This window comes from Leptonotus elevatus, chromosome 1 (genome assembly GCF_054856555.1).
Source record: "Leptonotus elevatus isolate MCC_2025b chromosome 1, RoL_Lele_1.0, whole genome shotgun sequence".
In the NCBI taxonomy this organism is placed as follows: domain Eukaryota; kingdom Metazoa; phylum Chordata; class Actinopteri; order Syngnathiformes; family Syngnathidae; genus Leptonotus; species Leptonotus elevatus.
In genome coordinates, this window is record NC_141239.1 from 12,010,256 (window position 1) to 12,035,696 (window position 25,441).

The 25,441-nt window shown below is 42.1% G+C and overlaps 2 protein-coding genes across 2 annotated transcripts; one reads left to right on the forward strand and one right to left on the reverse strand.

The window, feature by feature from the left end:
* Positions 1–1,732: 1,732 nt before the first annotated feature.
* On the reverse strand, positions 1,733–8,798 carry LOC147180903 (apolipoprotein D-like). The gene is made up of 5 exons (XM_086077662.1): positions 8,737–8,798; positions 7,839–7,973; positions 7,193–7,314; positions 7,024–7,109; positions 1,733–2,517 (listed from the first exon to the last, which is right to left on the reverse strand). Exons 2-5 carry the CDS (start codon positions 7,950–7,952, stop codon positions 2,255–2,257), a joined length of 585 nt encoding a protein of 194 aa, XP_085933788.1. The 5' UTR covers positions 7,953–7,973; positions 8,737–8,798; the 3' UTR covers positions 1,733–2,254.
* Positions 8,799–14,693: 5,895 nt separating this feature from the next.
* samd7 (sterile alpha motif domain containing 7) lies at positions 14,694–25,216 on the forward strand. Its single transcript, XM_086080717.1, has 9 exons — positions 14,694–14,977; positions 19,597–19,728; positions 19,808–19,931; positions 20,009–20,145; positions 20,215–20,296; positions 22,361–23,019; positions 23,261–23,376; positions 23,456–23,566; positions 24,673–25,216. Exons 2-9 carry the CDS (start codon positions 19,626–19,628, stop codon positions 24,925–24,927), a joined length of 1,587 nt encoding a protein of 528 aa, XP_085936843.1. The 5' UTR covers positions 14,694–14,977; positions 19,597–19,625; the 3' UTR covers positions 24,928–25,216.
* The last annotated feature ends 225 nt before the right edge of the window (positions 25,217–25,441 follow it).

Below are 25,441 nucleotides of genomic sequence, written 5' to 3' on the forward strand. Positions count from 1 at the left end.
ATTCATATTTTTTGTACAAGTGCCTACACATCATACACCATAAATATACATTTACATCTTAAATAATAATAATAATAATAATTGTACTGTTATATCACTCACCACTTGAATGTGACTTGGGATGCCGTATCACAAGTGAAGTGTTTACAAAGGTAATTGAGATGTTGCTGTGCGTTGTCCCTCAGACCAGCGACGACTCATCTTTAGCACGCAGTTGTTGCCCGTGTATTATTGAACGGGCTAGCTGAAGATAGCAACATGGGGCTAACAAAACAATCCCGTGTGATGGTCACGTTTTTTTTGTTTGTTTGTTTTTTTGCATCATCACAATATCCTAGTTATGCCGGCGTAGCTTCAATGAGAAAAGTCTTTTGATTCTAAGTGTTGAGCAGAAGTGGGTCAGCGACAAAAAAGCAACTATGGCGGCCGTGAAGGGGCCTTTTTGTGAGCGACAAACTGATGCCTTGTTGTTGTCATGGTTATGGCTGACCGTATCACGCCAAAATCTCATTATAGTTTTATTATTATTACTCTTATTACTTATTATTATTATTATTGTTATTATTAGAACAAGCACAGATTTTGCGGGACAAATAAAGTACAGTGGTGCCCAGAGTGAAACACTAATCTTGGTTAATGTTTCGAATTGCGGTTTCAAGCCAATGTTAGGATTTCCAACAAGGGTTTCTAGACACAATTCAGCTTTCAAGTTTGTGTTGAAAGTTGGGGTTTCAAATTTTCAGTTTGAAGACTTGTTGAGGGTTCAAGTCAAGGTTTCAAACTCTAGGTTTCAGGATTTATGATTAGAGTTTTAAATTGGGGTTTCAAGCCTGGGTAAGGACTTGAAATTTGAAAAGGATATAAATTTGGCTCAGGGTTTGAATTTAGCATTCAAGCTGGGGGGGTCAGATTTCTGACACGGGTCAAGCTTTCAAGTTAGAAAATTGTCGATATCAGTAACGGACTGCAAAAATTAATAAATGTGTCATAAAAAGAAGAGTGTACTATTAAGCCCATGTTGCGGTATCAAACGCTGGTATAAACACATCAAATGCAAACATTTCATGTAAGCCTGTTGGATACAATCATGGAGTCTTTTATGTTGATTTTACGATGTCGGTGTGTGTTCCAGCACACACTCTGTGCTACAATTAGTAGGGACTACTGATGTGATGGCTTTTGTTTGAGCAGCAGATGTTTTAGGCGTCTTTCTAATTCTGCTTGTCAGACCGACATTTTTTGTTGGCTTTTAGCGGTTACGACTTAACCCAGCAGTTACAATAAAACACCAGACATTGTGTCACCACAATGGGAGGCTACAAAGCTAGCTACACAGATAGCCATCTTCAGGCACCTTTTTAAAGAAGTCACATGAAACCAGCCTGCCCTTCATGCCCATCACAACCTATAAAACATGGGCATGATGAATCCATGTATCGAGGATAGATCATTAAGAATCACGTGACATCAGATCAATCCGATTGTGTTGTGTGGAAACAGCAACCCGCGGCACATAATGATGTGTTAGCTGCCTAAACAGGCTGCAGAAGATCTCAGAAGATGAAGCAGATGTTTATCGACTCGACGGGCTGCAAAAGATATCCAAACAGGAATTTTGTTAGATGTACTTGTAAATGCAGATGCTGAAGAAGATAGGGAAACAGTAGAAGTATAATGCTTTGATGAACTGTAATGATACTGAAACAGGAACCTAAACAGACTTCAGATGATATTGAAACCGGAATAGATTTTTATTGCCTTTAATGGTGCGAAAATATTTCAAAACAGGAATTTTATAGCAAGTATTTAGCTTATTTTCTAGACAGACTGCAAAGACTATCTAAACAGGAAGTGAGTGTTTATTGCCGAGGCAGGCTGTAGAATGCATCTAAGCAGGAAGTAGACGTTCTGAAGCGGTGACAACGTTATGATTAATGCTAACTACGTTTGTTGTGGGGGGCCATTTTGAAGTAGGTGTCGTCTCTGGTGTTGCTAGAACAGCAGGAAATCTTAGTGACCCCCGAATGACAAAAATGGAGTTAGATGATGAATACGGAAAACTAACAAGAGCACACATGAATTGAATTTAAAAGGTTAATTGCCAGCTTTGCGTCACTGGTTTAGGCTCCACGTGATAGTGATAAACTAACTGCTTCAGTATATTGTAATCAATTTTACATTGGCTTGCTCATTTCCAGACCATTTTAACTCCTCTCCTCTCAACAAAAGCATTATTTTTGGAGAAAAAAAAAAATCATTCGAAGAGCTGGTCATCAACCCAAGGCGCGTCTTTGTCGCAGCCCTGCTGCTTGGTGTCCATCATGCGGATCACGTCGATGTTGTTGTTGGCGAAGATCTCCTTGCCGCTGTCAACGGTTGACTTTGGCAGGGTGCGCGTGCGGCTCAGGATCCAGGCGAAGTCCAGGTGGAAGAGACGCAGGATGTCCGTGCAAGAGTACACCACCGCTGCGTTCACGTAGTCGGTGGACAGGATCCAGTAAGGGGAAAAGGGCAGCACTGATGGATAAGAGACGCATGTATGAGTACAACCGTGCCTCCATTTAGATTTTGTATTGTACAGTATAGTGTTATGGTTTGGGTTTGGTTAGTTTTGTGTTTCGTCATGATCTGTGTTTTGTTTGGTTCTGTTTTGGTTTTCGTTGTCATGTCTCCATGTTGTCATTGGGCTCGTCATAACGGTCCCCTTGTGTCTTCCAATCAGCACCCTCTGCCCCTTGCGTCATGTCCAGGTGTTTGTCATTGTCTCGTTAGTTTGCTCCTATTTAGTTTCCTCCTTCCTTGCATTCTTTGTTCGATCATTTGTTTGTGTTTCTGATGCCGCCGTTTGTCCTGTCCTTGCCTTGGTTAGTCTAGTGAGTTTTGTTTGTTACTTGGTTTCTGATTTTTGGTATTTTGGTTAATAGTAGTTTTCCACGACCCTTATTTTTGGGTCCTCCACCCCACACACACCAAAACAAAATGGTCCAACCAGAAAAGGACCCAGCAGGAAGACCGGCACGCCAGTCGGCTTCGAAACGCCCTAAGCCTGGCGTCCACCCCCACGCCCGACTTGTAAGTTCTGTTCTTTCGTCTGTAACCCATGCACCTGTCTCCTCTACTCCTAGCATGTCCCTTCAGTCCCCCACCCTTCCCCACACACACATCTTTTTAGATTCAGATTCTGACCTCACTGCAATTGAAGATGGCCCTATTTTGGTTGATTTACTTTCTGGTCCAGATTATCATAGATTTTGATTTTCACAATCATTTTTCTAGCCCCTCCCAGTATTCATCACGGTTTTCTTTAGATGATTCTTTTCACGCCACACCTATCGTGTTCCACTCACCTGTGTCGTGTAGCTCCCCAAGTGTTTCCGTGTGACACTGTTTTGCCACCCCACATTTTTGTTGACCCCTGTTTTGGTTTATATTCTGATTTAGATTATGATTTTGATGAAGAAATGGAGTCACCTGATTATGGTTTGAGTGCATATGAGTTTTTTATTGTTTATTTTGTCACCCCGTTCCTCATCCTCGTGTGCACCCCTTAGCCCCACGTCACTTAGTTACCCGTTGTTTCCCTCACCTTGTTTTGACCCTTCTAGTCCTGAGTCTTTAGTTCCTGTACCCTCGGTCCCTAGTGTCTCCTGTGTTCCCCAACCTCTATGGCGGCAGGCTGATGTGGCCCCAGTCCCTGCTCCAGGGCGGCAGCCAGCCCCAGTCCCTGTTCCAGGGCGGCAGCCAGCCCCAGTCCCTGTTCCAGGGCGGCAGCCGGCCCCAGTCCCTGCTCCAGGGCGACAGCCAGCCAAAGTCCCTGCTCCAGGGCGGCCCCAGGCCCCAGTCCCTATTCCAGGGTGGCAGCCGGCCCCAGTCCCTGCTCCAGGGCGACAGCCAGCCAAAGTCCCTGCTCCAGGGCGGCCCCAGTCCCTGCTCCAGGGCGGCAGCCGGCCCCAGGCCCCAGTCCCTGCTCCAGGGCGGCAGCCGGCCCCAGTCCCTGCTCCAAGGCGGCAGCCGGCCCCAGTCCCTGCTCCAGGGCGGCAGCAGGCCCCAGTCCCTGCTTCACGGCAGCAGCAAGTCCCCATCCCGGCTCTTTGGAAACCTCAAGTCCCTGGTCCTCGTTGGCCTAAAGTTCAAGCTCAGCCGCTGCCGCCCCTGGCCTCCTCGCCTGTGCCGTTGCAGCACCAAGCTTCCGCATCTCTGTCGCTGCAGCTCTATGTTCAAGCGCCTGCTCCCCTGCTGCTGCAGCCTCAAGCCCATGTTCCTGTTCCAGCGGCGCTAACACTGTGGCCGCCATTTGCTCACATTCTGGCGGCGCAAGCCCTGCGGCCGCCATTGCATCTCCTTGCGGCGGCACAAGCCCTGCGGCCGCCATCGCATCCCCTTCTAGCGGTTCAAGCCAATCGGCCGCCATTGGATCCAATTCTGGCAGCGCACGCTGGATCCACTTCTGGCGGCGCACGCCCTGCGGCCACCTTCTGCTTACGTTCCGGCGGCGCAAGCCCTGCGGCCGCCATCGCATCCCCTTCCGGCGGCGCAAGCCCTGCGGCAGCCATCGCACCCCCTTCCGGCGGCGCAAGCCCTGCGGCCGCCATCGCATCCCCTTCCGGCGGCGCAAATCCTGCGGCCGCCATCACATCCTCTTCCGGCGGCGCAAGCCTTCTGCTTTCCGTGCCAGGGCAGCGCGGACCCTGCATGGCCGCCTTCTGCTCCAGTGTGGCATTTGGGACGCCCGCCGGGCACCCTTCATCTGCCGTCCGGGACACCTCCTGACTGGCCTTGGTAGGTTGGCTGTGTTCTCGCCTCCATGCCCCACTTCTGCTCGCCTCGGTTTTGGACTCTTTTGTTTTGGGCTCTTTTGTTTTGGACTTTGTTGGGCTGTCTGGGATCTGTCCCTTGAGGGGGGAGTACTTTTATGGTTTGGGTTGATTAGTTTTGTTGTTTTGTGTTTTGTCATGATCTATGTTTTGTTTGGTTAGGGTTTGGTTTTCGTTGTCATGTCTCCTTGTTGTCATTGTGCCCGTCATAACGGTCCTCTTGTGTCTTCCAATCAGCACCCTCGGCCCCTTGTGTCATGTCCAGGTGTTTGTCATTGTCTCATTAGTTTGCTCATATTTAGTTTCCTCCTTCCCTGCATTCTTTGTTGGATCATTAATTTGTGTCAGTCAGTCGTCCTGTCATTGCCCTGGTTAGTCTAGTGAGTTTTTGTTTGTTACTTGGTTTCTGATTTTTGGTCTATTATTTAACAGCATTTTCTACATCCCTTGTTTGTCTCTTGGTTTGTTCCTTGGGAAATAAAATCCCTTTTTTCTTCCAACCTGTTGCAAGCCTGCCTTGCCTCCCTGTTTCCTGCATTTGGGTCCTCCACCCCCCACACACCGTAACAGTATAGCACTACGGGTTGCAGTCCCCTCTAGTGCTGCAGCTATTGAATATTTTGGTATTCAAATATCCTTGGAAAATTATATTGAATAATCAGATATATTTGATAAAAACATATATTTTTGCTTGGTGAAAGAACAATTATGAATACATGAGACTTAAAAATATATATTTTGCCTTAATAATATTCGACCAACTTTCATTTCTAGATCAACTTATTTATATTTGTTTCTACTTCAATGTATATTGTGCTTTACAGCACATTATTTTCCCCTCTAGAAAGTTAGGGAGGTTTTAGACAAATCTCACCCAATGGATTTTGGAATTCCTATTAAATATTAGGCAACTTCCCTCTCTACCCACTCTTAAAACACATCTTTGTTCTTTGACGTTTGACTTGGCATGAGGCTCATTGTTTCAATGTTTTAAAGTGCCTGTTGTATTTTACTATTAATTAATTTTTTACTTACCTACTTGTGTTATTTTATTTACTTATTAATTTACCCACTTACGATATTAATTTGTTTGGTTTACCTGTCTTTATTCCATGACTGATTTTTACTCCATGTACAGCACTTTGTATGAAATGAAGTTCCGAGTTGAGTCGTTTTTGTGACGTCAGAACTATAGTTGTGATTTTGCCGACTGTCAACTGCACAATGGAGTGAGCTTGGTTTATTAAACTGATTTCTCTGCATGGCAACTGTGTCCGGCTGTCAGCATGCATCAAAGTATCCAATCATCACGTCGATTAGGCTGCCTTTGAAAAGTAGTCCGATGGCTCTAATTGCAGCCGCTAGCACCTTTAGCACACTAACACTGTAGACGCCCTAAACACTGGCAACAGGCACCATGCGATACAATGTCAGCGTAATTAAGTCTTCTTTTAGTGCCCTTAATTGGCGATCAAACGAGATTTCAGGACAAAGTTGTTTTATTGACTTTGGTTGCAATAGTTTATGCTGGCAATATGAACGGCAGACACATTCCGCAAGACGAGTCAAGTCATCCGTTGCGCCGCGACAGGCAAAACGCTCCCGGGAAAAACGGGAAAAATAAAAGCATTTCTTGCATTGCGCTCCCCATATTACTTGAAAGGTTTATTTTGAAGTTGGCCTTTATTATTTATGAATGGATTATATATACTATTATATACTACTACTACTAGCACTGTAAGTGACTCAGTAAAACACTGTTATATTAGTCACTTTTCGTAGAGAATATAGAATATATGAGTATTGTGATAGTCTGTCATGTACAGTTGTGCTTGAAAGTGTATATACTCAAAGGGTATGTCAACTTATGTATGGTAAGAAAACAGCTTAAAATACCTTCAAAGGTTGAAGTTGACATGAGTAGAGATGTGCAAGTGAATTGTTGGCGACGATTCATAGCTTTCTTTGTGCTATTAAACGTTAATGTTTAGCTTTTTTACATTTACAGTTGTGCTCACAAGTTTAACTTTCAAGTACAACTGTAGCGTTTGCATTCATTTCAATGGGGAAAGACGATTTTAGTGGTTTAAGTGACAAGCATGGTCACAGAACAAATTGAACTCAAGTCACCAAAGTATGTTAAAATTGTATTTAAAACCTGATCTGTATATATTTATTAAAGGGCTTGACAAGATGACTTAAATCTCACCGTAAGAGTAGCTTATTCCAAGTTTGGCAGGATTCTTCTGATCCTCAGTCACACCGGTTCCTTCGATTTTCCTAAGCTCTCCTTTCCTGTCGATCGAGACAATTCTTGTTATATATAATATTATATTCCGAGAAATGTCATCATCATCATATCTTTTTTCCCCACTCACAGTATTTCTGAGCTAACAACTCGAATGGACCTATCTCCTCTGTATGTGAAATTGGTCTCGATGCAGCGGCCCTTCTCGAACTGCGTCGGCAGTCTGGCGATTTCGAACCACCTCCCCATGAACTGTAACAGGCATAATGATCATTGTTTTGAATGGGTAGAGTTGATTGTTGAATAGCCAAAATAACTGTGAAGGAAGGTTTGGATTTGCTGTCTAAAGAAGTACACAACCTGAACATGACATCAGTGCTGGTAGGTTTGGGTTTCAGAAAGATGGTACTTAAGGCAGGGGGGGGAAATGTATGAAAAACACATGTAGGCCATAAACTAAGACGATCAAAAGGCATCAGCATTAATTGAGAACTATTTGAATTTGGCTACAACTAACAGAAGTGTTAGCTTGATGTCTAAAGACGTACAGTGTGTGATCTTCCTTGTACGGGACATTCCAAATGGTTGGACTGGCAGTGGCTGATGTTTGTGCAATGACTCCTATTGATCAGAGTTTTACAATTGCTTGTTTTTCTGCACATAAACAGCACACTGGTCTTTGTTAGTTACAGTGATGCCTTGGCATACACATTTATTTCAGTTGTTAAATTTTTTTAAAGGAGAAAGAGAGAAAGAGAAAAAAAGAGAGATATGACCTGTTTGAGGTTGAAAGCTGGTTGAACATCGGGTTCTGGACACGGGCCCCAGTGAGGCACCTGAGCTTCAATGAGTGGCACAATGAATGCCACCAGTACCAAAAACAGCTTCATGGTGAGCTTCACCTTTGAAATCTGACAAAGATGAAAGGTTTTGCTGGTAAACCAGACATATTGTGCTTTATTTCACAACTGAAACCAATTCTTAGGTGTCTTGTGGCACTCTATAAAATTGTTATAACAATGCCAGAATGGGCTATTAGTTAGCCCATCTATGGCATTTTCTGTTATGTGTTAGCATTAAGCTAGCAGACTTAAAAATAAAGTTTTGTGATTAGGTGGGAATAAATGGGGGGGGGGGGGGTTACTATTTACAACAGCCAATATAACTAAAGCACAAATTAGCCAACTAGCCTACAACTGAGGACATGTAGCTAAATTTTAGTTAACAATGACAATTGGATCACATGCACTTCCATTATGCAACTCTTATGCTACTGAACAAGAAGGATGCATTGTAAAATAGGTTGTGATAGGTTATTTAATCCATCTTTTTTTAATTTCCAAATTTAAATGTACATATATTAGCTACAGGAGAAAATGGCAAGAGATTATAGATAGCTATAGTTGAGGGGAAAGAATCACATTTAAACAAGGTTTTGATTGAATTATTTCAATGCACATGCATCGCAGCTCACTGTATACAAACACTCGTATCAAAAACAATGCAGTCATCTTCAACAGTGCTTCTTCTCATTTTTTGTGAACCAAAAGTATGACAAAACATACAATTCGCAAATAAGTCAACAAATCTTGTTTAAAAATTCATGTAGGCAAGTTTGTGTGCTTAATCCTGCTTATGACCAAATGAAGTTATGAACAGATAAAGAGTTCTTACCTCAGATGTGGCCAGACAGAAATGTTGCAGCGAGTGAGATTTGGTCCACAGTGCGCCTCTGCGTCATCAATGCTGTCTTTGTGCTCAGGGCTTCACTTTATTTCAAACTTGAAGTCAACTATTAGCTAATTGGAGTCATAGGGGACATACCAGGAAGTGTTATGAAACAATCTTGATTGGGCCTCTGCTGTGCCACATACAGATATTCATTTGAATTCTGAAGAGGTTTTTTTTTTTTATGACTAGCGCTTTACACATAGCTCAAATTTGATAACATTTGGACAAAATCTCTAGGGCAATACTGTTTTGAAGGGCCCTGGAAATTGTGAAAATCTTCCTAAAATGGCAACTTCAAATGAAAATGGCAGACTTCCTGTGTCTTTTCAGGCATGGGGTCTTCAAATCGTCAAACCTGTTCTGTATCTATTAATGATGGACATGATGTACTGTACAGTGTGTGTGTGTGTGTGTGTGTGTGCGCATTTTTGTTTGTTTGTTTGCTGGGCAAACCATTTTGAAAGTCTTCTCAACCACACCAACACTGTCGATATACACATTTTGGATCATTTCCCAGACCTGCCACCAATCATGGACCTCGCCACCCCATCTTTTTCTGAAACCCGGCAAGCCATGGCGGGCCTAAAGAATAACAAAAGCGCTGGACCCAATGGCATCCCTGCAGAGGTTCTCTAACATGGAGGGTATCTCCTCACGCGCCGCCTGCATCTCCTGATCCAACACATCTGAGAAACAGAGAACTGTCCCACAGGATTGGAAGGTTGCTTACACTGTGCTTATCAACAAGCAGAAAGGCTACAGAACAGTCTGCGGAAACAGCCGAGGAATTTCTCTCCTCTCCACCGTAGGAAAAATTCTGGCAAGAATCATGCTCAGCGGGTTGCTTGAGCACATTTCGGAAGCTGTGCTTCCGGAAACTCAGTGTGGCTTTCGGAAGACTAGATTTGTCTTAAGACAGCTAATGGAGAAGAGCAGAGAACATCACAAGGACCTCTACATAGCCTTCATTGACCTCAGCAAAGCCTTTGACACCAACAACCGTGAGTTGCTGTGGAAACACCACCCACGTTTCTCTGCATCCTCCAGCAGCTACATGATGGGATGCAAGCCAGAGCGCTCACAGGTGAACTCCAGTAAGATCCCTTCAAGGTGAACGTTGGGGTAAAGCAGGGCTGCGTCTTGGCTCCAGTGCTCTTTCACATCCTCCTCTCCGCCATCACGTACCTCTTCCACCGTAGCATGCGACATGAAGATGGTGTCCATGTGGAGGACCGCCTAGATGGAAGCCTCTTCAACATCCGGCGGCTCCGGGTCCACACGAAGACAAAAACCTGTCAAATCTGTGAGCTTCAGTACGCTGATGACTGTGCTGTCTTGGCTCACGGCCCAGATTCTATGCAGCACGCCCTCACCTCCATTTCGAGTCTGTACCAATTATTTGGTCTCCGGGTTAACATTCACACAACTGAGGTCATGTCCCAATTCACTACCCAAACCTCCGCACCCCCCAGTTTTCATATAAATGGCATTCCACTGATCACAGTGGATCACTTCACCTTCCTTGGCTCCACCTCATGCTGTTCCCTTGTCGCCTACACAGCAGGGTCTTCGAAAACAGAAACTTGAAGGTCAGCACCAAGTTTGCCGTGTACAATGCAGTATGTCTCTCCACTGTCTTCTACGAGTCATGGACCCCCTTACCGCTCATTAACTGGAGGCCTTCCACATCCGCTGCTTACAGAAGATCCTTGGCCTGTCCTGGGAAAATCGAGTCCCCCATACAGATATCCTCAAGAATAGCAACTTTATCTGCATGGAAGCAGCCGTGGCTAAGAAGCATTTTCTGTGAATTGGACACACCAGCCGCATGCCTGACCACCGTCGACCCCGCCAGGTCCTCAATTGCCAGTTGAGAGGCGCAAAGTGCTCTGCTGGGGGGCAAAAACGGCATTTCAAGGACTGGACCAGGGACCTCTTAAAGCACGTCAACATCAATCCCACGCAGCTTGAAACTCTGGCACTTGGCAGATCAGCTTGGAAGATGACTTGTGCCACTGCAGCTACACAAATGCATCAAACCATCCAAGAAAGACGATCCGAGAGGCGCATTAAACGACACCAACGGGCGGCTGGTACCCCCCTGGTATCCGGGTTCCCTTGCCCCATTTGCGAGCAGGTATGCGGCTCAAGGATCGGACTGCACGCCCACGTGAAATGGCATCAGCGACAGCGTCGCTAACACCCCACCCCGACTTCCCACTTCCGATCCCCCTTTAGAGCACGATGGACAGCTAGAAATGTATGTATGTATGTATGTATAAGGCAAAGTATAAAGTTTTTATGGTGAAATATAACCTTTTAATGACAAAATGTATCATTTGGCTTGTCCGCCATTTTGTATTATATCCAGAGGCAGGTAGTAACGAGTTACATTTACTCCATTACTCTTACTCCGCTATATTGGGCTACACTAGAGTCGTTACCCGCCGGCCCATTCATACATTAGATTTACCGTATTTTCACGCAAGCGCTCCGCTTGACGGACTGTGTGGGGCAGTGGGAGCATTTCCGCGGACACGAGCAATGTGACGTTCGCGAACGATTCGAGTCTTTCGAACGGCCCTTGTGACGACGGGAAACGAGTCTTTATAGAGACCCGTTCAACCCCCTAACAACCGCCCCCACCTCCCCCGCGCGCCACTGTTCGCTTTTGGAGGGAGCATTATCTTCACATATTAGCTTCAATCAAATAATGAACTTGTACGTGGGTCGTTAAGCTCTGAAACAAGCAAAAAGGAGGACACTGCTCGTTGCGCACGCCTGCTTTAGCACCATGGCAGAAGTTAGAACACGAGGAGCTCAAAAAGTTATTATTATTATTAATTTGTGATTTGAAGATACCAGCGTTTGCACATAGTTTTATGTGTTGTCAATCTGATGACATTGTTTAAAAATAAAATAAAAATCTGACTTCATGTTCAAGCAATTACTTAGTACTTGCGTAGTATTTTCAGCTAATACTTCTTTAATTGAACTTGAGTGATTTTTTTTTAGGACCATTTGTTACTTTTACTTGAGTAATATTACATTGAAGGAACGCTTCTCTACCCACCTCTGATGATATCACTGTCCAAGTTCATGAAGCATACAGAAGCTTGTCATTTCCTTCTATATTGTGATGACAACAGCATGTTTCTGAATGCGCCGCCACTCAGATTTAAGGCTTATTTTTGGGATTATTCAACCTAAACAATCAGCTCACAGTCAACAAGACCTAAACAAGATTTGAGCAGGACGTAATGCTTCCACTTTAGCGGGATTAGGTTGCAGTGTGAAACGTCCGGATGGCAGATTGTAGCTGTAATTAGAAGAGGACCAAGCAGAAAGAGTGTCTTGTTTTGTCAATTTATAGCCATGGAGGTTAAACCTGCCGTGATCCCTTTGCCTCGCTGTGACTCTATAATGCTGCCTGCAAACAAGATGGACAGAAATCCCTCATAAAAAGCTTATGGGACCACAGATTCCTAAATGACCAGTTTAGATGTTTTTAAGTCCTAATGCTTGATTCCAAAGTCCTTTATTAAGGCCTTTTGCTCATAGTAAGCTGCCATTTACTGACCAATTTATATATATTATTTATGTCCAATTTCTCTGTGAGAAAGGGGCTGTGCTAGGTTCTGTGTACGAGGTACAGGCTAGTCAAAATTAACTCCACCGTTTTGCCACTGATACGCTAATTAGGCGGAATTTGTATGAAAGACACTAATGTCTTCATCTATCCAATGCAGGCTGATCATTTATTGAAGGCAAGTGAGGTCATTGACTGGGTTCTGTATAAAAGGCACAGGCGAATAAATGCAGACTCGACAGTATTGTTTGGCCAATTTTACGGGGAATGTGTTTTAAAGAAGGCCAACATGAGATTATGACGTGAGCCTTTTTCACACCGTTTGTGTAAAATTGGAGTAAAGGCAGAGTCCGCATTTATTCACCCAGAACCCAGCAAAGTGGGAAAAATTAGTGCATGCTAATAGTGTCATGTTTCGGTTCTGTGAGGTTGGGTTTTTGTTTTTGGGAGTTCTTTTATTTTTTTTGTCTGTGTTTTGTTATGCTGTCCCTGTGTCCTTCCCTTGTCTCGTCCAGCTTTATTTGGTCCACCTTTGTTTGCCTGCCGTTCCTCGTGTGTCAACCAATCATTGCCCTCAGCCACCTGTGTCTTGCCCAGGTGTGTCTCGTCATGTCAGTTAGTGTTGGTGTATTTGCCCTGCCTTCACGTGCTATGGGAAAGATGGACCTTACCACTTGGGAACTCCTAATTACGACCGAGTTCTGTACATGTGCTTTTGTTGTTGTTTCCCAAAAAAATACACATGGAAGCTGACGTACTCTTTGCTCGTGAAACTGAACAATTAAGGCAAATAATGAGTTGTAAAGGACAGGACATTGAATTGTGTATGATGCGTAATTGTGTAGATTCTAAAACAACCTGCTAGTGGATGACAACGCCCTTATGTGTTAATATTTCCTGCCATTCACGAAACCTTCGCCATGTTGAAACTTGAATAGTTCTCTCAGCTCGGAAACTCGGATATCAAAATAAATTCCCAATTGTCCAGTGGAAAATACGACATGAATTTTCTTCTCGACGTGTGGTCCATTGTGTGTGTCAGTGTCATGTCTTGTCGTTGCACCTTGTCAAGCCTTTTACTTAGCTCAATGGTTTTTGATTATGGACTTTGTTGTTTTCTCGTTTACCTGCCCATTTTTGTTTAATTAAAAATTTAAAAAAATTGAACCTCAACTCTGTTTCCTTGCACTTGGGTCCACTACCATACCAATCCCTGACAAATAGCCTCACTGGCCTTCAATTTGTTGTGCTGCGGTGGATAGATGAAGAGGCCTCTTTCACAAAGAGTGCTAATGAAAACAAGCAAATTATTGACAGCTGGTGACGCTATGCGCGTGCATTCATTTCCCCCACTGTGCTGGCTTCAATGTGAAAAGCACAGAAAATAAATGCAGACTCTTCTTGTTGAGCCTATTTTGCGGAAACTTTTTTTTTCTTCTTCTTACTGTGTGCTTTTATTGCTTTTATTGTTGCCTGCGCTGTGCACTTTGAGATTTATTATTATCCATCCATTTTCTTAAACGCTTGTCCTAACAAGGGTGGCGGGGTATTATTATTATTATTATTATCTTAATGACTTCATCTATCCACTGCAGTTTATTGAGGCTATTAGTGTGCCTTTATTTGTCCCACTTTGCTGGGTTCTGTGTGAAAGACACAGGTAAATAAATGCAGATGATGCTGTTACACTGATGTTGTGGAAATTCAAAATGGAAGAGGCTAATTGCTTCTATCCAACGCAGCTCAACCTATTACTGAAGCCTATCAGGAATAGTTGTCCACCTTCATTTGTCCCACTTCGCCGTATTCTGTGTGAAAGGCACAGGTCAATAAATGCTATGCCTTAATTTTGCGGAAACTTTGCTCCCAATAAAGAAGTCAAAAGTGCTCTCATTTAGAAAATATGCCTCAAATTGCGGCACCCTGGCAGTAAGCGGCTGGTGAGCACAAACCGTCAGCTTAGGAGGTCTGAGTAGATGATCCAGCCAATTTAGACGGAATTTTAACAAATGACCACCAAGCATGTTTGGGTCAACACGCTCGCACCCCAGCGAGAGCAACACTCCACACACACACACACACACACACACAAAATGCACAAACAAGACTTATCGAAGGATTTTCCAAGCGTCGGGGCATCAGGCCTCTGAGCGGGAGGTCTTTGCTTATTTTGCCGGTGCAAAAAGGGAGCTAAGCATTTAGGTGTCTTAACTATGGCCTAAAGTGCTAACAAGGGATTAGTGAGGTAAACGTACAAAGAGGTTTAGCGCTTAAGGAGCAGTGCTGCTTCAGTAATTACACATGAGTTTTTTGCAAGGTGCACCCGGGCAGTTGGACGGGGAGATCACGGTGATGTCAGGACGAGGGAGGGCTTACCGCCACGGATAAGGCCCGCTAATGGAGATGAAACCAATCGGTATTTAAAAGGTCTTTTTTAGTTAAGGCAGTTAGGCTGGCAGGCAGTTTGCTGGTGTGGCGGGAAGCCGAGAAAGAGTTGACGCACGGCACGGGACACTTCCTGTCGGAGGTTCAAGGCGCTTTTTGAATTTTTGTATTCGTGCTGAACTCAAAAGATCCACTCGCTGGATTTTCAAGGTGAGTCTTTCCAAAATCTTACAAGTCATTCCAGTTCAATGAAAAACTTTATTTGACTAAGTTTCATCTAACAACAAGAATATGTTCTGTTTTAATACTGCAATAATGGTAGGTTTTGTCAAACGTTAATACATGTTCATGATTAAATTGCTTGTAATTGGTGGAAAGGCCTGCAGGGAGATTTGACAAGCAGACTTAAAATCTATGGAATGGTGGAGGAATGCATCCCCCTTCCAGGATGAATATGCTGCGATCGCTATTAAGTGGGGAACATTAATCAATCAGATAACATGTTGCTGTACAATGTAAGTACAGCATCAGGGTCCTTTTCATGAAAATAACCTTTACGAGGGAAAGGTAGCATATTTGGTAATGGTAAATTATAATTGAGTATATTGATGCAAGATAACCATGGGACTACTCCCAGCCATTTCTTTATTTTGTTTTTATTTATTTATTATATTTATTGAGGACAAGGAAAACAACTTAGAAAAAAAACTTAAAAAGTCAAAATGGATGCCTTTAAAGCTTTGTAAGTGTGTTGATTCCTTCCAGCTAATCAACAAATGAATTAAAATAATCATACTAAAAAAGTTGTTTATTTATTTATAATTTTGTAGGACCTTGAATTGAGTAACACCGGAATCACTTTAAGTCCACAGAGCCTTGTGACTTCTCCAAAACAACTTTGATTTTTTAAAAGTTTTTTTAAATTGTATTTTGTTTTGTTTTATTTGAATTGATGCCTTCTAGAAGAATAGCTTATTAGTATATTGCTGGGTTTGTAATTATGTTTACCCTGCGACCCGTTTTAGGCCTTGACCCTGCTTTAATTGTTCAATCAGTGCTTACCACTGACAAGCTGCGTATAATGGAATTGTCCAAGTGTAACTGAGAGTATATGAAGCTTTAGTGTGTGTGTGTGTGGGGTGTGTGTGGGGGGGGGGGGGGTGCGCGCGCGTGTGTGTGTGTGTTTGTTGGAGGGGGCTTAAGAAGGGGCGAGACAATGTCTGATATGACCTCCTCTAGGCTGCAGCTAAGTCGTCAGCAATTTTTCCCTTGAATTCATTCTTGTAATGGGATTACGTGGGCAACACTAAATCCCAAGGAGTCCAATCCCCTGCGCATTAAGCAGCCGCCTGTCGCACAAATACTTTGAGCGCTCACCTTTCATTAGGGTGTTCTCTTTTTAAATTAATAATATTAATTACGAGTTGGGAGAATTGCTGTTGAAATGTTCTGAACTCCTGTTTCCACAAATGTAGCCTAGACTGAATTGGCATCGATGTAAGATGTGAGTTTATTTGCCCAAAAAATGATCAGCAACAAGAAAAATATACTTTAATTGTCTAAATAATAGTTATATGAATTTTTATTATTATTAATGCAGTAATCATATGTTTCTTCTTTTATTTATTTTATTATTTATTGTATTCATGTTGATTTACTAAAATTATTTATTTTTTATATATATAATCATACTGTAACTATTATCTCAAAATGTCTTTTAAGATTGTTGTTGAAAAATGGGATGGAAAAAATAGCAAAAGGTAGAAAAAATGTGTGTGTACTTTCAATTATTAAAATTATAAATTCAAAACAATATTATTCAACAGGGCTTCTTACTAGATATATTTGTATTTGTATAGAGTTTTTTCCCCAAATATACTGCTCCTAAAAAATGCTGATGTTTGTGACCATTCACTCAATATTACTGAAATAGTCATAAATAATATTTCCCTAATTGTTCTGAACTTCTTCTTGAGACTGAATCGTTCATCTAAACTGGAAAAATAAACAAAAACTAATGTACCAATAAAAACCACCAAATAGACATATACTTGAAGTAATTTTCAAAATAATATATTGAATGTGAATTATTATCAATCTTATTTTTGTTTGTTTTTCTCTTTTAATCGTTTGTGAGAAATCCTGCCATTTTGAAGCAAATTTTATTTAATGAGTAATTTTATTAAATGTCATTTATTATAACAGTTTTGTCTTAATTTGTTTGTATACATATTGATTTTTTTCATTCATTATTATTAGTAAAAACTGCAATCAATACCATTACAACAACAACCACAAATAATCCCCCTGTTTGTTTTGAACTCCCCCTGAACCCGAATTAAAAGTGCCTCTCATTTAAGCTTGCTGATCGCCTGTGGCATCATGAAACAATATATATTTTTTTGTATTCGCATTGATTTTTTTTTCAATTGTTTTTGACACCAATGTGACAGGATTAACACAACTTGAATATTTAACTGTCGAGATAATCCGATAAACCTTAAACAAACGAGATGCGTTTCCTCACAGCGCCCCCCCTTCCTACACAAACGCACATTACTGACGACGTGACATATGTCATAGAAGATGGCGAGGATAAAAAAAAACAAAAAGGACGCAGGTGTGTTGTGGCGCCCACATAGCACCACATAAACCGATTGCCCCCCCCCCCCCCTCCCATTTTTTTATCCCTGAGGTGTTTTTAGGACATCCTGGGTGCTAATGGGGGCTAATAGGCTTAGCACTCAGGGTGTATTGTCCAGGACGCTTACAGGCAAGGTTTGCTGGGGGTAAAACTCTAAACGTGAGGATTACCGCCGACACATCCCGTTAAAGTGCTGTATAGCCACGATTTAGCTAATAGGATCCTGGGGGAAGTGTGGGGGAGTCGGGTGGGGGGTGGAAGGTGGAGATGGGATGGGATGGGATGGGATGGGATGGGATGGTGGGGTCAGCAGAGGCAGCTGGCAGACTGTTGCAGGACTACCAGGGGGATTACAAGCCTCAGATAAGATGCTTTCAGAGGGAACTTGAGAAGCTGTCATAATACGCAAAGTTAGGTGCAGGGGACACAATTACAGAACAGTAAATATACATGATACAAGTGTGTAAAGGTAAATGTTGAGTGAAGACAAAGATGAACTTTTATAGTTTAGTATTTGAATGATTAACTACTGCCTCTTGGTGGTGTCAATAAAGAACTGCAATCATTACATTTACCCATACCTCCAAAAGACGATAATAAACATCAAAACAGAACGTTAAAAAGTAGGCCTAAAGTAGTGTCATGCTCTTTGGTATATTTTATTTCAAATAGCGCTATCTAGTGGTGAACTACTCATTCATTCACTTTAAAAACTTACCTTCCACAGCTTCTCCCGCTAGCCGCTCTTGTTAGCTACCCCGGCTAATTCCGGTGTCAGTACCAGATGTGATTGTATCGGGATAGCCTACCGACGACGTCACGCTACAGCATTGGCCGGAAATTATCCGTTTACAATTATTCAAAAAAGTTATACGGGAAAAATGTTTTAAAAATCCTGTTGACGTCAAAACATTAGAAAGAAAATACTAAAGATGTAATTTAAATAACAAAATGTATGGACAGGAGATCGACAGACGGATCGGTGCAGCGTCTGCAGTGATGCGGACGCTGTATCGGTCCGTTGTGGTGAAGAAGGAGCTGAGCCGAAAGGCAAAGCTCTCGATTTACCGGTCGATCTACGTTCCTGTCCTCACCTATGGTCACGAGCTGTGGGTCGTGACCGAAAGAACGAGATCCCGGATACAAGCGGCCGAAATGAGTTTCCTCCGCAGGGTAGCCGGGCTCTCCCTTAGAGATAGAGGGTGAGAAGCTCGGTCATTCGGGAGGGACTCAGCGTCGAGCCGCTACTCCTCCACGTTGAGAGGAACCAGTTGAGGTGGCTGGGGCATCTGGTTCGGATGCCTCCTGTGCGCCTCCCTGGGGAGGTGTTCCGGGCATGTCCTACCGGCAGGAGGCCCCGGGGACGACCCAGGACACGCTGGAGAGACTACGTCTCACGGCTGGCCTGGGAACGCCTTGGGATCCCATCGGAGGAGCTGGCTGAAGTGGCTGGGAAGAGGGACGTCTGGGCTTCCCTGCTAAAGCTAGCTGCTGCCCCCGCGACCCGACCCCCAATAAGCGGAATTGAAGACGGAACGGAACGGAAAATGTATGGACTGAAATTGTAAAAACGTAAATAAACCTAAGAAGAATGTAAAAGCATGATTACGTTAAAATAGATTGAAGCGCCTTCGTGCTTGCTGATGACGTCAGTACAGCAGCACTAACCAAATGCGCTTCAGACGTGTTTACTTCGGTTTGGTTTCTTTTTTTGTTTTTCACAAATCACAATTAATGCATCACAAAAACAGTCTTAATGATAATAGGACCCCATTAAGAATCTAAACTGACAGTATTTGCCACATCTCAGGCAATTAATTTGTGTATTTATCATTTATTCAATCTATTTTATTAATCATTCAATATATCTTGCTTTTATATTCTTAGCTTTATTTACATTTTTACAATTTCAGTCCGTACATTTTGTTATTTGAATTACATTTTTACTATTTTCTTTACGATGTTTGACATCAACTGGATAATTTCCAGCCATTCCTGTAGCGTGACGTGTTCGTTAGGCGACCCCGATACGATCTGGCAGCCCGATCACATCCGGTACCGACACCGGCTCGCTCGTTTTTTCGGCGTCGCTCACCTAATGCTATTCTTTGACCACTAGATGGCGCTAGGGATCACTGAATGTCCCTTTAAACCATCTTTTTGTTTTGTTTTCTATTGTCTCTAGCGTCTTCGTGGTGGCCGGAGGAGCGTACGATGACCCCTCGCGAGCAGCTGAGGAAGATGACGGCACTGGGAGAGCAGGGAGCTTTGGACGAGAAGCACTGGTACCGCCTGGTCAACGGCATGTCGGCGAACGGTAAGAAAGAAAGAAAGGAAGTGCCGTTTGTTTTCATGGTATTCCAATAACCTGGTATGTGAATGTGTATGTGTGGCAGAGCTGAGGCAGAGGCAGGAGATGATGATGAGGAACCAAATGGCCATGACGCCACAGATCCTCGCCCAGGGTCAGCAGAGGTTACAGGGGGTCCCGACACCGTTTGAACCGCGGTTCATGGAAAGGTTCGGAAGGCTGCCACTAATGTTTTGGTGACCTCACCTAGCTACAGAGTCAGAAATGAACTTACCTCCTTTCTCAGGGAGTTGGTCCCTCCATCTGAAATGGTGGCTCCGGACGGAAGGCAGATGCACATGGGCCCTCACCTGGGCCCTCACCTGGGCCCCCCTCTGGCGCCACATGCTGGCGTCCTGCCGGGGAGAGGCTTTCCAGGAGCAGGTAAAAACAATCCGGTCATGTATTGGGTGATTCTTAATGTAAAGAGTGCAATGTTTCTCTTCGCCTCAGCTGGCTATGGCTTCCTGCCGTCAGAGCCCATGGAAACAGTTGCCCGGCGACAGGAGCTCATTCACAAGCAAAACATGGCCAGGTGAGCGTATAGTCAGCATTTGACGAAAGATTCAAACAAGAAGAATAAGACTGAGAAGTGCGTGGTAGATGGTGGTGGGTCCTGGAAAGAAGGCCCTGACAACTTGAGCTCTGGGTCTTGTCCTGGTGTATGTCTCACCTTGCTAAAGGGTGCTTAACTCATTTACTGCCATTGACGGCTATAGACGTCATAAATTCATTTGAACTATTTCTATTAGTTAATTTTTTTTTCCACTTTTGTTAACAAGAGTATGAAAACATAGAAAATATGTTTGTGTACATTTACAACAGATATAAAATTTGTGATGAATCGTGAGTTAACTCGTGAAGTCATGCGATTAATTACGATAAAAAAAAATTAATCACCTGCCACCCCTAATTTTTAATAATCTTTTCTTTAAAAAAAATAAAAAATAATAATAATAATGTAAAAAAACAATCCAATTTGTAATAATCTTTTTTTTTTTAAGAAAAGATTATTAAAAATTAGGGGCGTCAGGCGATTACCATTTTTAATCGTAATTAATCGCATGACTGCACTAGTTAAGTCACGATTAATCACAAATGTTATATCTGTTCTAATACAATGAAAAAAATCTAGGTTTTCATACTCTTGTTAACAAAAGTGGGAAAAATGTTAAACTAATAGAAATAGTTCCAATGAATTTTTGACGTCTATAGCCGTCAATGGCAGTGAATGGGTTAATATACAAAACCCAAAGATGGTGACCATAGGGTGATCAACTGGTAAATCTCTTCATGGTGAAAGTATGGTAAAGCGACTCAAAGAGAACCTCAAAATTAATTGATTAATCGACAAATAATCGATTATAAAATCAATCGACAACTATTTTAATATTCGAGCGGTCAGCATCCTTTCCTGTCAAAAGAGACATTTAAAGCCAAATAAATAACCAAATATCTGTCTGGAGCCGCAAAACAGTTAGTTAGTCTAATGTACTGAGGGCCCAAGAGCTAATTAGAGCTGCACCATAACAGAAAAATATGCAGCTTCCAATACTCTGAGATTCATTTTCTTATACCTTTCATATTGTATTTTTTTTGTTGGGGGGGGGGGGGGGTTCTTTCTTTTCCATACATTTTTAGACTTTGTTGGTTTTCTGTCAAGTTTATGACATTTTTGGCAATTTTGTATTTTTTTGTGCCTCGCTTCTTCCTTTTTTGGGGAATTGTATGGCTATTTTTCTACCTTTTTTTGCTGTCTTTTTTATTTATTTATTTTTTTATGGTAAATTTCTGGATTTCTATTTTGTTTTTGGACATTTTATGGTTACTTTTCAAAAAAAAAAACTTAAAATAAATTTTGGGGCGATACCGTGTACATTTTATGGTAATTTTTGTGATTTCTTCTTTTGTTTTTGGACATTTTCTTTTCAAAAAATTTTTTGTATCAATATTCTAATTTTCCAAAGACATTTTATCTTCATTTTCTGTTTTTGGACAATTTATGGTTACTTTTTGAACTTTTTCTTTTAAGCAGTTTTTAATTCAATTACCTCATATTTTATGTAATTCCATGGACATTTTATAGTAATTTTCTGCTTTTCCTATTCCTTTTTGGTTATTTTATGGCCACTTTTGTTTTTTGTGTGTGTTTTTTTTTTTGGTAATTTTAAAAAACTTTTTCATCCGTCTCTTTCTGACAATTAAAGAAATTGGACTCTGACATAATTTTTGTAATTTTTTAAAACTTTTTCATCTGTCTGTTTTCTGACCATTTAAAAATGTGGACATAATTAATTGAATATTTAATTATTAATTTTAAAAAAAAATCTAAATCCGTAATTTTTTTAAAGTATACATTATTTAAAAAGAAAATATGTAAAAAAAATATATATATATGAATTTCTACTAATTGGTTTTAGAGATTCACAGGGAGCCACAAGAGAGCGACTAAAGAGCCCTATGTGGCTCCAGAGCCACAGGTTGCAGACCCCTGGTCAAACATGTATGTTTTTGAAATGTTGAGGAAGCCAGAGTAGCCGGAGTAAAGAGTCAAGAAGACCTAACCAAAAAGTGTTTTCTATCTTCATCTTGTATTCAGAATGGAAATGAATGCCATACTGCACCAGAAAGAGCTGGAGAATGCCCACCAAAAGGGTCTGATGGGCATGGAGACCCCCATGTCGTACCCTTCCAACCCCATGCCCTTCCGAGGTCGCCAGCGCATGCCCGACAGCCACGACGTCTTCGTCCACCGGCCCACCCTGGACGACCTCCACTCCAACAGCATGATCATGACGGCCAACCCTTACCCCCCGATCGGCACGCTGCACAGAGAGCGGGGCCGGCGGGTGGGCAGGCGGCCCGCAACCCACAAGACTGCCGATCACCCCAGCGGTCACATCAAGGGCCCAGCAGAGGACAAAAGCGTGGAGCGGAGTCCGGGAGGCGCGTCCGGTGGGGAGGAGAAGGAGGTGGAGGTGAAGGAGGAAATAGGAGAGGAGTGCTCTGTCAACAAGGTGCACCACCCAGCCAAAGTGGATTCGGAGGCGGCCGCAGCAGGCAGAAAGATCTTCAAGGAGGGCGAGGTGGGCCTGCGCAAGGGCGGGGCTCCGGACCAATGCGCGGACGCCAGCAACGGTGGAGCCAATGATAAAGATGCTCCCAGCCAGTGTGCCACCTTCCAGGAGAAGTTCATATATCCCCCAGGGGGCATGCCTTACATGTTCCCCGTTCCCGGGAATGGATTCCTACCACCAGGTGCTTGCTCGGTTTTGTTGTTTTGGTGTTTTGTGTGCACTTTATATCCACTTTATGCTCATAAATGAGTGTTTTATACCTAATTTGTTATGTGCATGATATACCTACTATGTGTTGACAAATTTGTATTTCTGGGCCACTAGCTTTTTTCTCACATTATATTTATATTGTGGCCCCAACTTAAAAATGTTCTCTTTGTAGTTTTGTGTGATTTCTGTGACTACAAATATTCACTCTTCAGGTGCACCCAATGTCTTCCTAAACGGTGATGAGGTGTCTGAGGACATCAGGAAGTGGAGCGTCAACGACGTTTACAACTTTATCAATAACATTCCCTCATGTTCGGAGTATGCTCAGGTGCGTATCGCACTTTGCGTCGCTGTCTTTTCGCTTCCGTATTGTCACGCTCACGAAAGAAACCCATTCGACCGTGCAGACGTTTAAAGACCACATGATTGATGGCGAGACGCTGCCCCTCCTCTCAGAGGAACATTTGCTGGACACACTGGGCCTGAAGCTTGGGCCTGCTCTGAAGATCCGATCTCAGGTAAATTAATCGGATGGAATGGAATATAACGTGAGGTGTAATCTAACAAATGGAATTGAAATTATATTAAAATACTAAAATGTACCTTATAGTAAATTTAAATAAATAAATAATAAGGTAAATTCTTAAATATAAAATACAATTCATCTGAATTCATCAAAATATAGAAACCAATGAAATAAAATGAAATAAAGTTAAAGTAAAAAAAAAAAAAACTTTGATAAACTAAATCAATCATACAAATTAATATTTTTTTAAATAAAAATAAAAGCAAAATTGAGCAAAAATAATGATCAAACTAAATCAATAACACTGCATTAAAGGGAATTTAAATAAGATTGAAATTAACAAAAAAATATTATTATGAAATTAGACTAAATAAACATTTATTTTTACCAATATGAATAAAAATAAACAAAATCCAATTCCAATTTAAGTAATTATATGCAAATTAACTTAAAATACAATATACACAAAATTATATTAACATAAATAAAATCAAACAATAAACAAAGTAAAAATAATAAAATCAAAACATTAAAAAATATGCAATAAAGCTAAACAAAAAAAAAAGAACAAACTAACAATGACGCTGAATCAAATCAAGTGTTGAACTGAAAATTATCATAATAAAATAAAGCTAAAAAGAGAATTCAATAAAATCAGAATAAATACAAATAAAATACAAATTTAGCAATATCAAAATCAATCCCCCCAAAAAGCTATTAAACAAAATTAAAATGTCTGACCACAATATGCACAGGCTAAGCCAATATTTTTGCCATGTCACACTCAGTGAGTGGCCTGGCAGAGTACATCACAGATTGGAGAAGAATTTATTTATTTATTTTTGGCAAAAACTTTTAGCACACTAATCATACAAAAGGAACCTGGAATAAAGTTGATGCCATACAATATAGCTGGATAACATTTTCTTGACCTTTCTTTGCGAGTGGCTTGGTGTGACATTCAGTTCCACGTTGGTTACCAAATACGGTTCCTTGCCCTGTCAAGAAATACAAAGCAAGCTTTTTTCTTCTTGGTAGGCCACAAATAACGATGAACCAATCTATCTCGCGCACCAACACGTTCTGTCACCCCAATAGGTGTCGAGGCGCATGGGCAGCATATTGTACATGATGAACCTCCCGCTCCCTAGCGGCCCCCTGCAGACCGCCCCCGACAAGTCTGCCGACCATTTGTCAGAGATGGGCTCCCCGGTCAACTGCAACACGGAGGAGATGATGATGATGGCTGCGAGTCCACGGGAGGCCGTCGATGTCCTCAAACCCCCCGAGCACCTCTGCGAGCCCGACAACAGTTCCCCTCGTGCTAAAGAGTTAGCCGCCGAGGCCGTTTGAACTTTCTGGCTCACCAAAACAGCAGCACTTACCACCAGCATTGGTTTGAGATGAACATGCGTCGTTTGGAATCAACGTGTGTAGCCACAATTAGCATTTCTGTACAATCCGACAAGTGGTTGCGCCACAATGTTGTGTGCGTTTACAAAAACAAGACACAAATAGGAACGCTGAAAAGTTCTGCTAGAGTGACTATGTATTTATTTATGCAGTGGCATTGGAATTTGACGCACCTTTTTTTTATTGTTTTAAATGGATTGTAAATAAAGGTTGTTTGTTTTATTTTTTATTACAGTGGAAGCCATGATGCTAAATTAGGCTGATGAATAGATATTTATAATTTTCAAATAACACGATGTTGGGGCATTCCAGACGATAGCAAAATATAATACAGTGGTGCCTTGAGATTCATTCCACTACCAGACTTGCAACACAAATCACTCACATCTTAAATCATCATTCCCCAAATGGAAATGCAATTAATCCAACAACAAAAAAGATTTAATATCTAAAA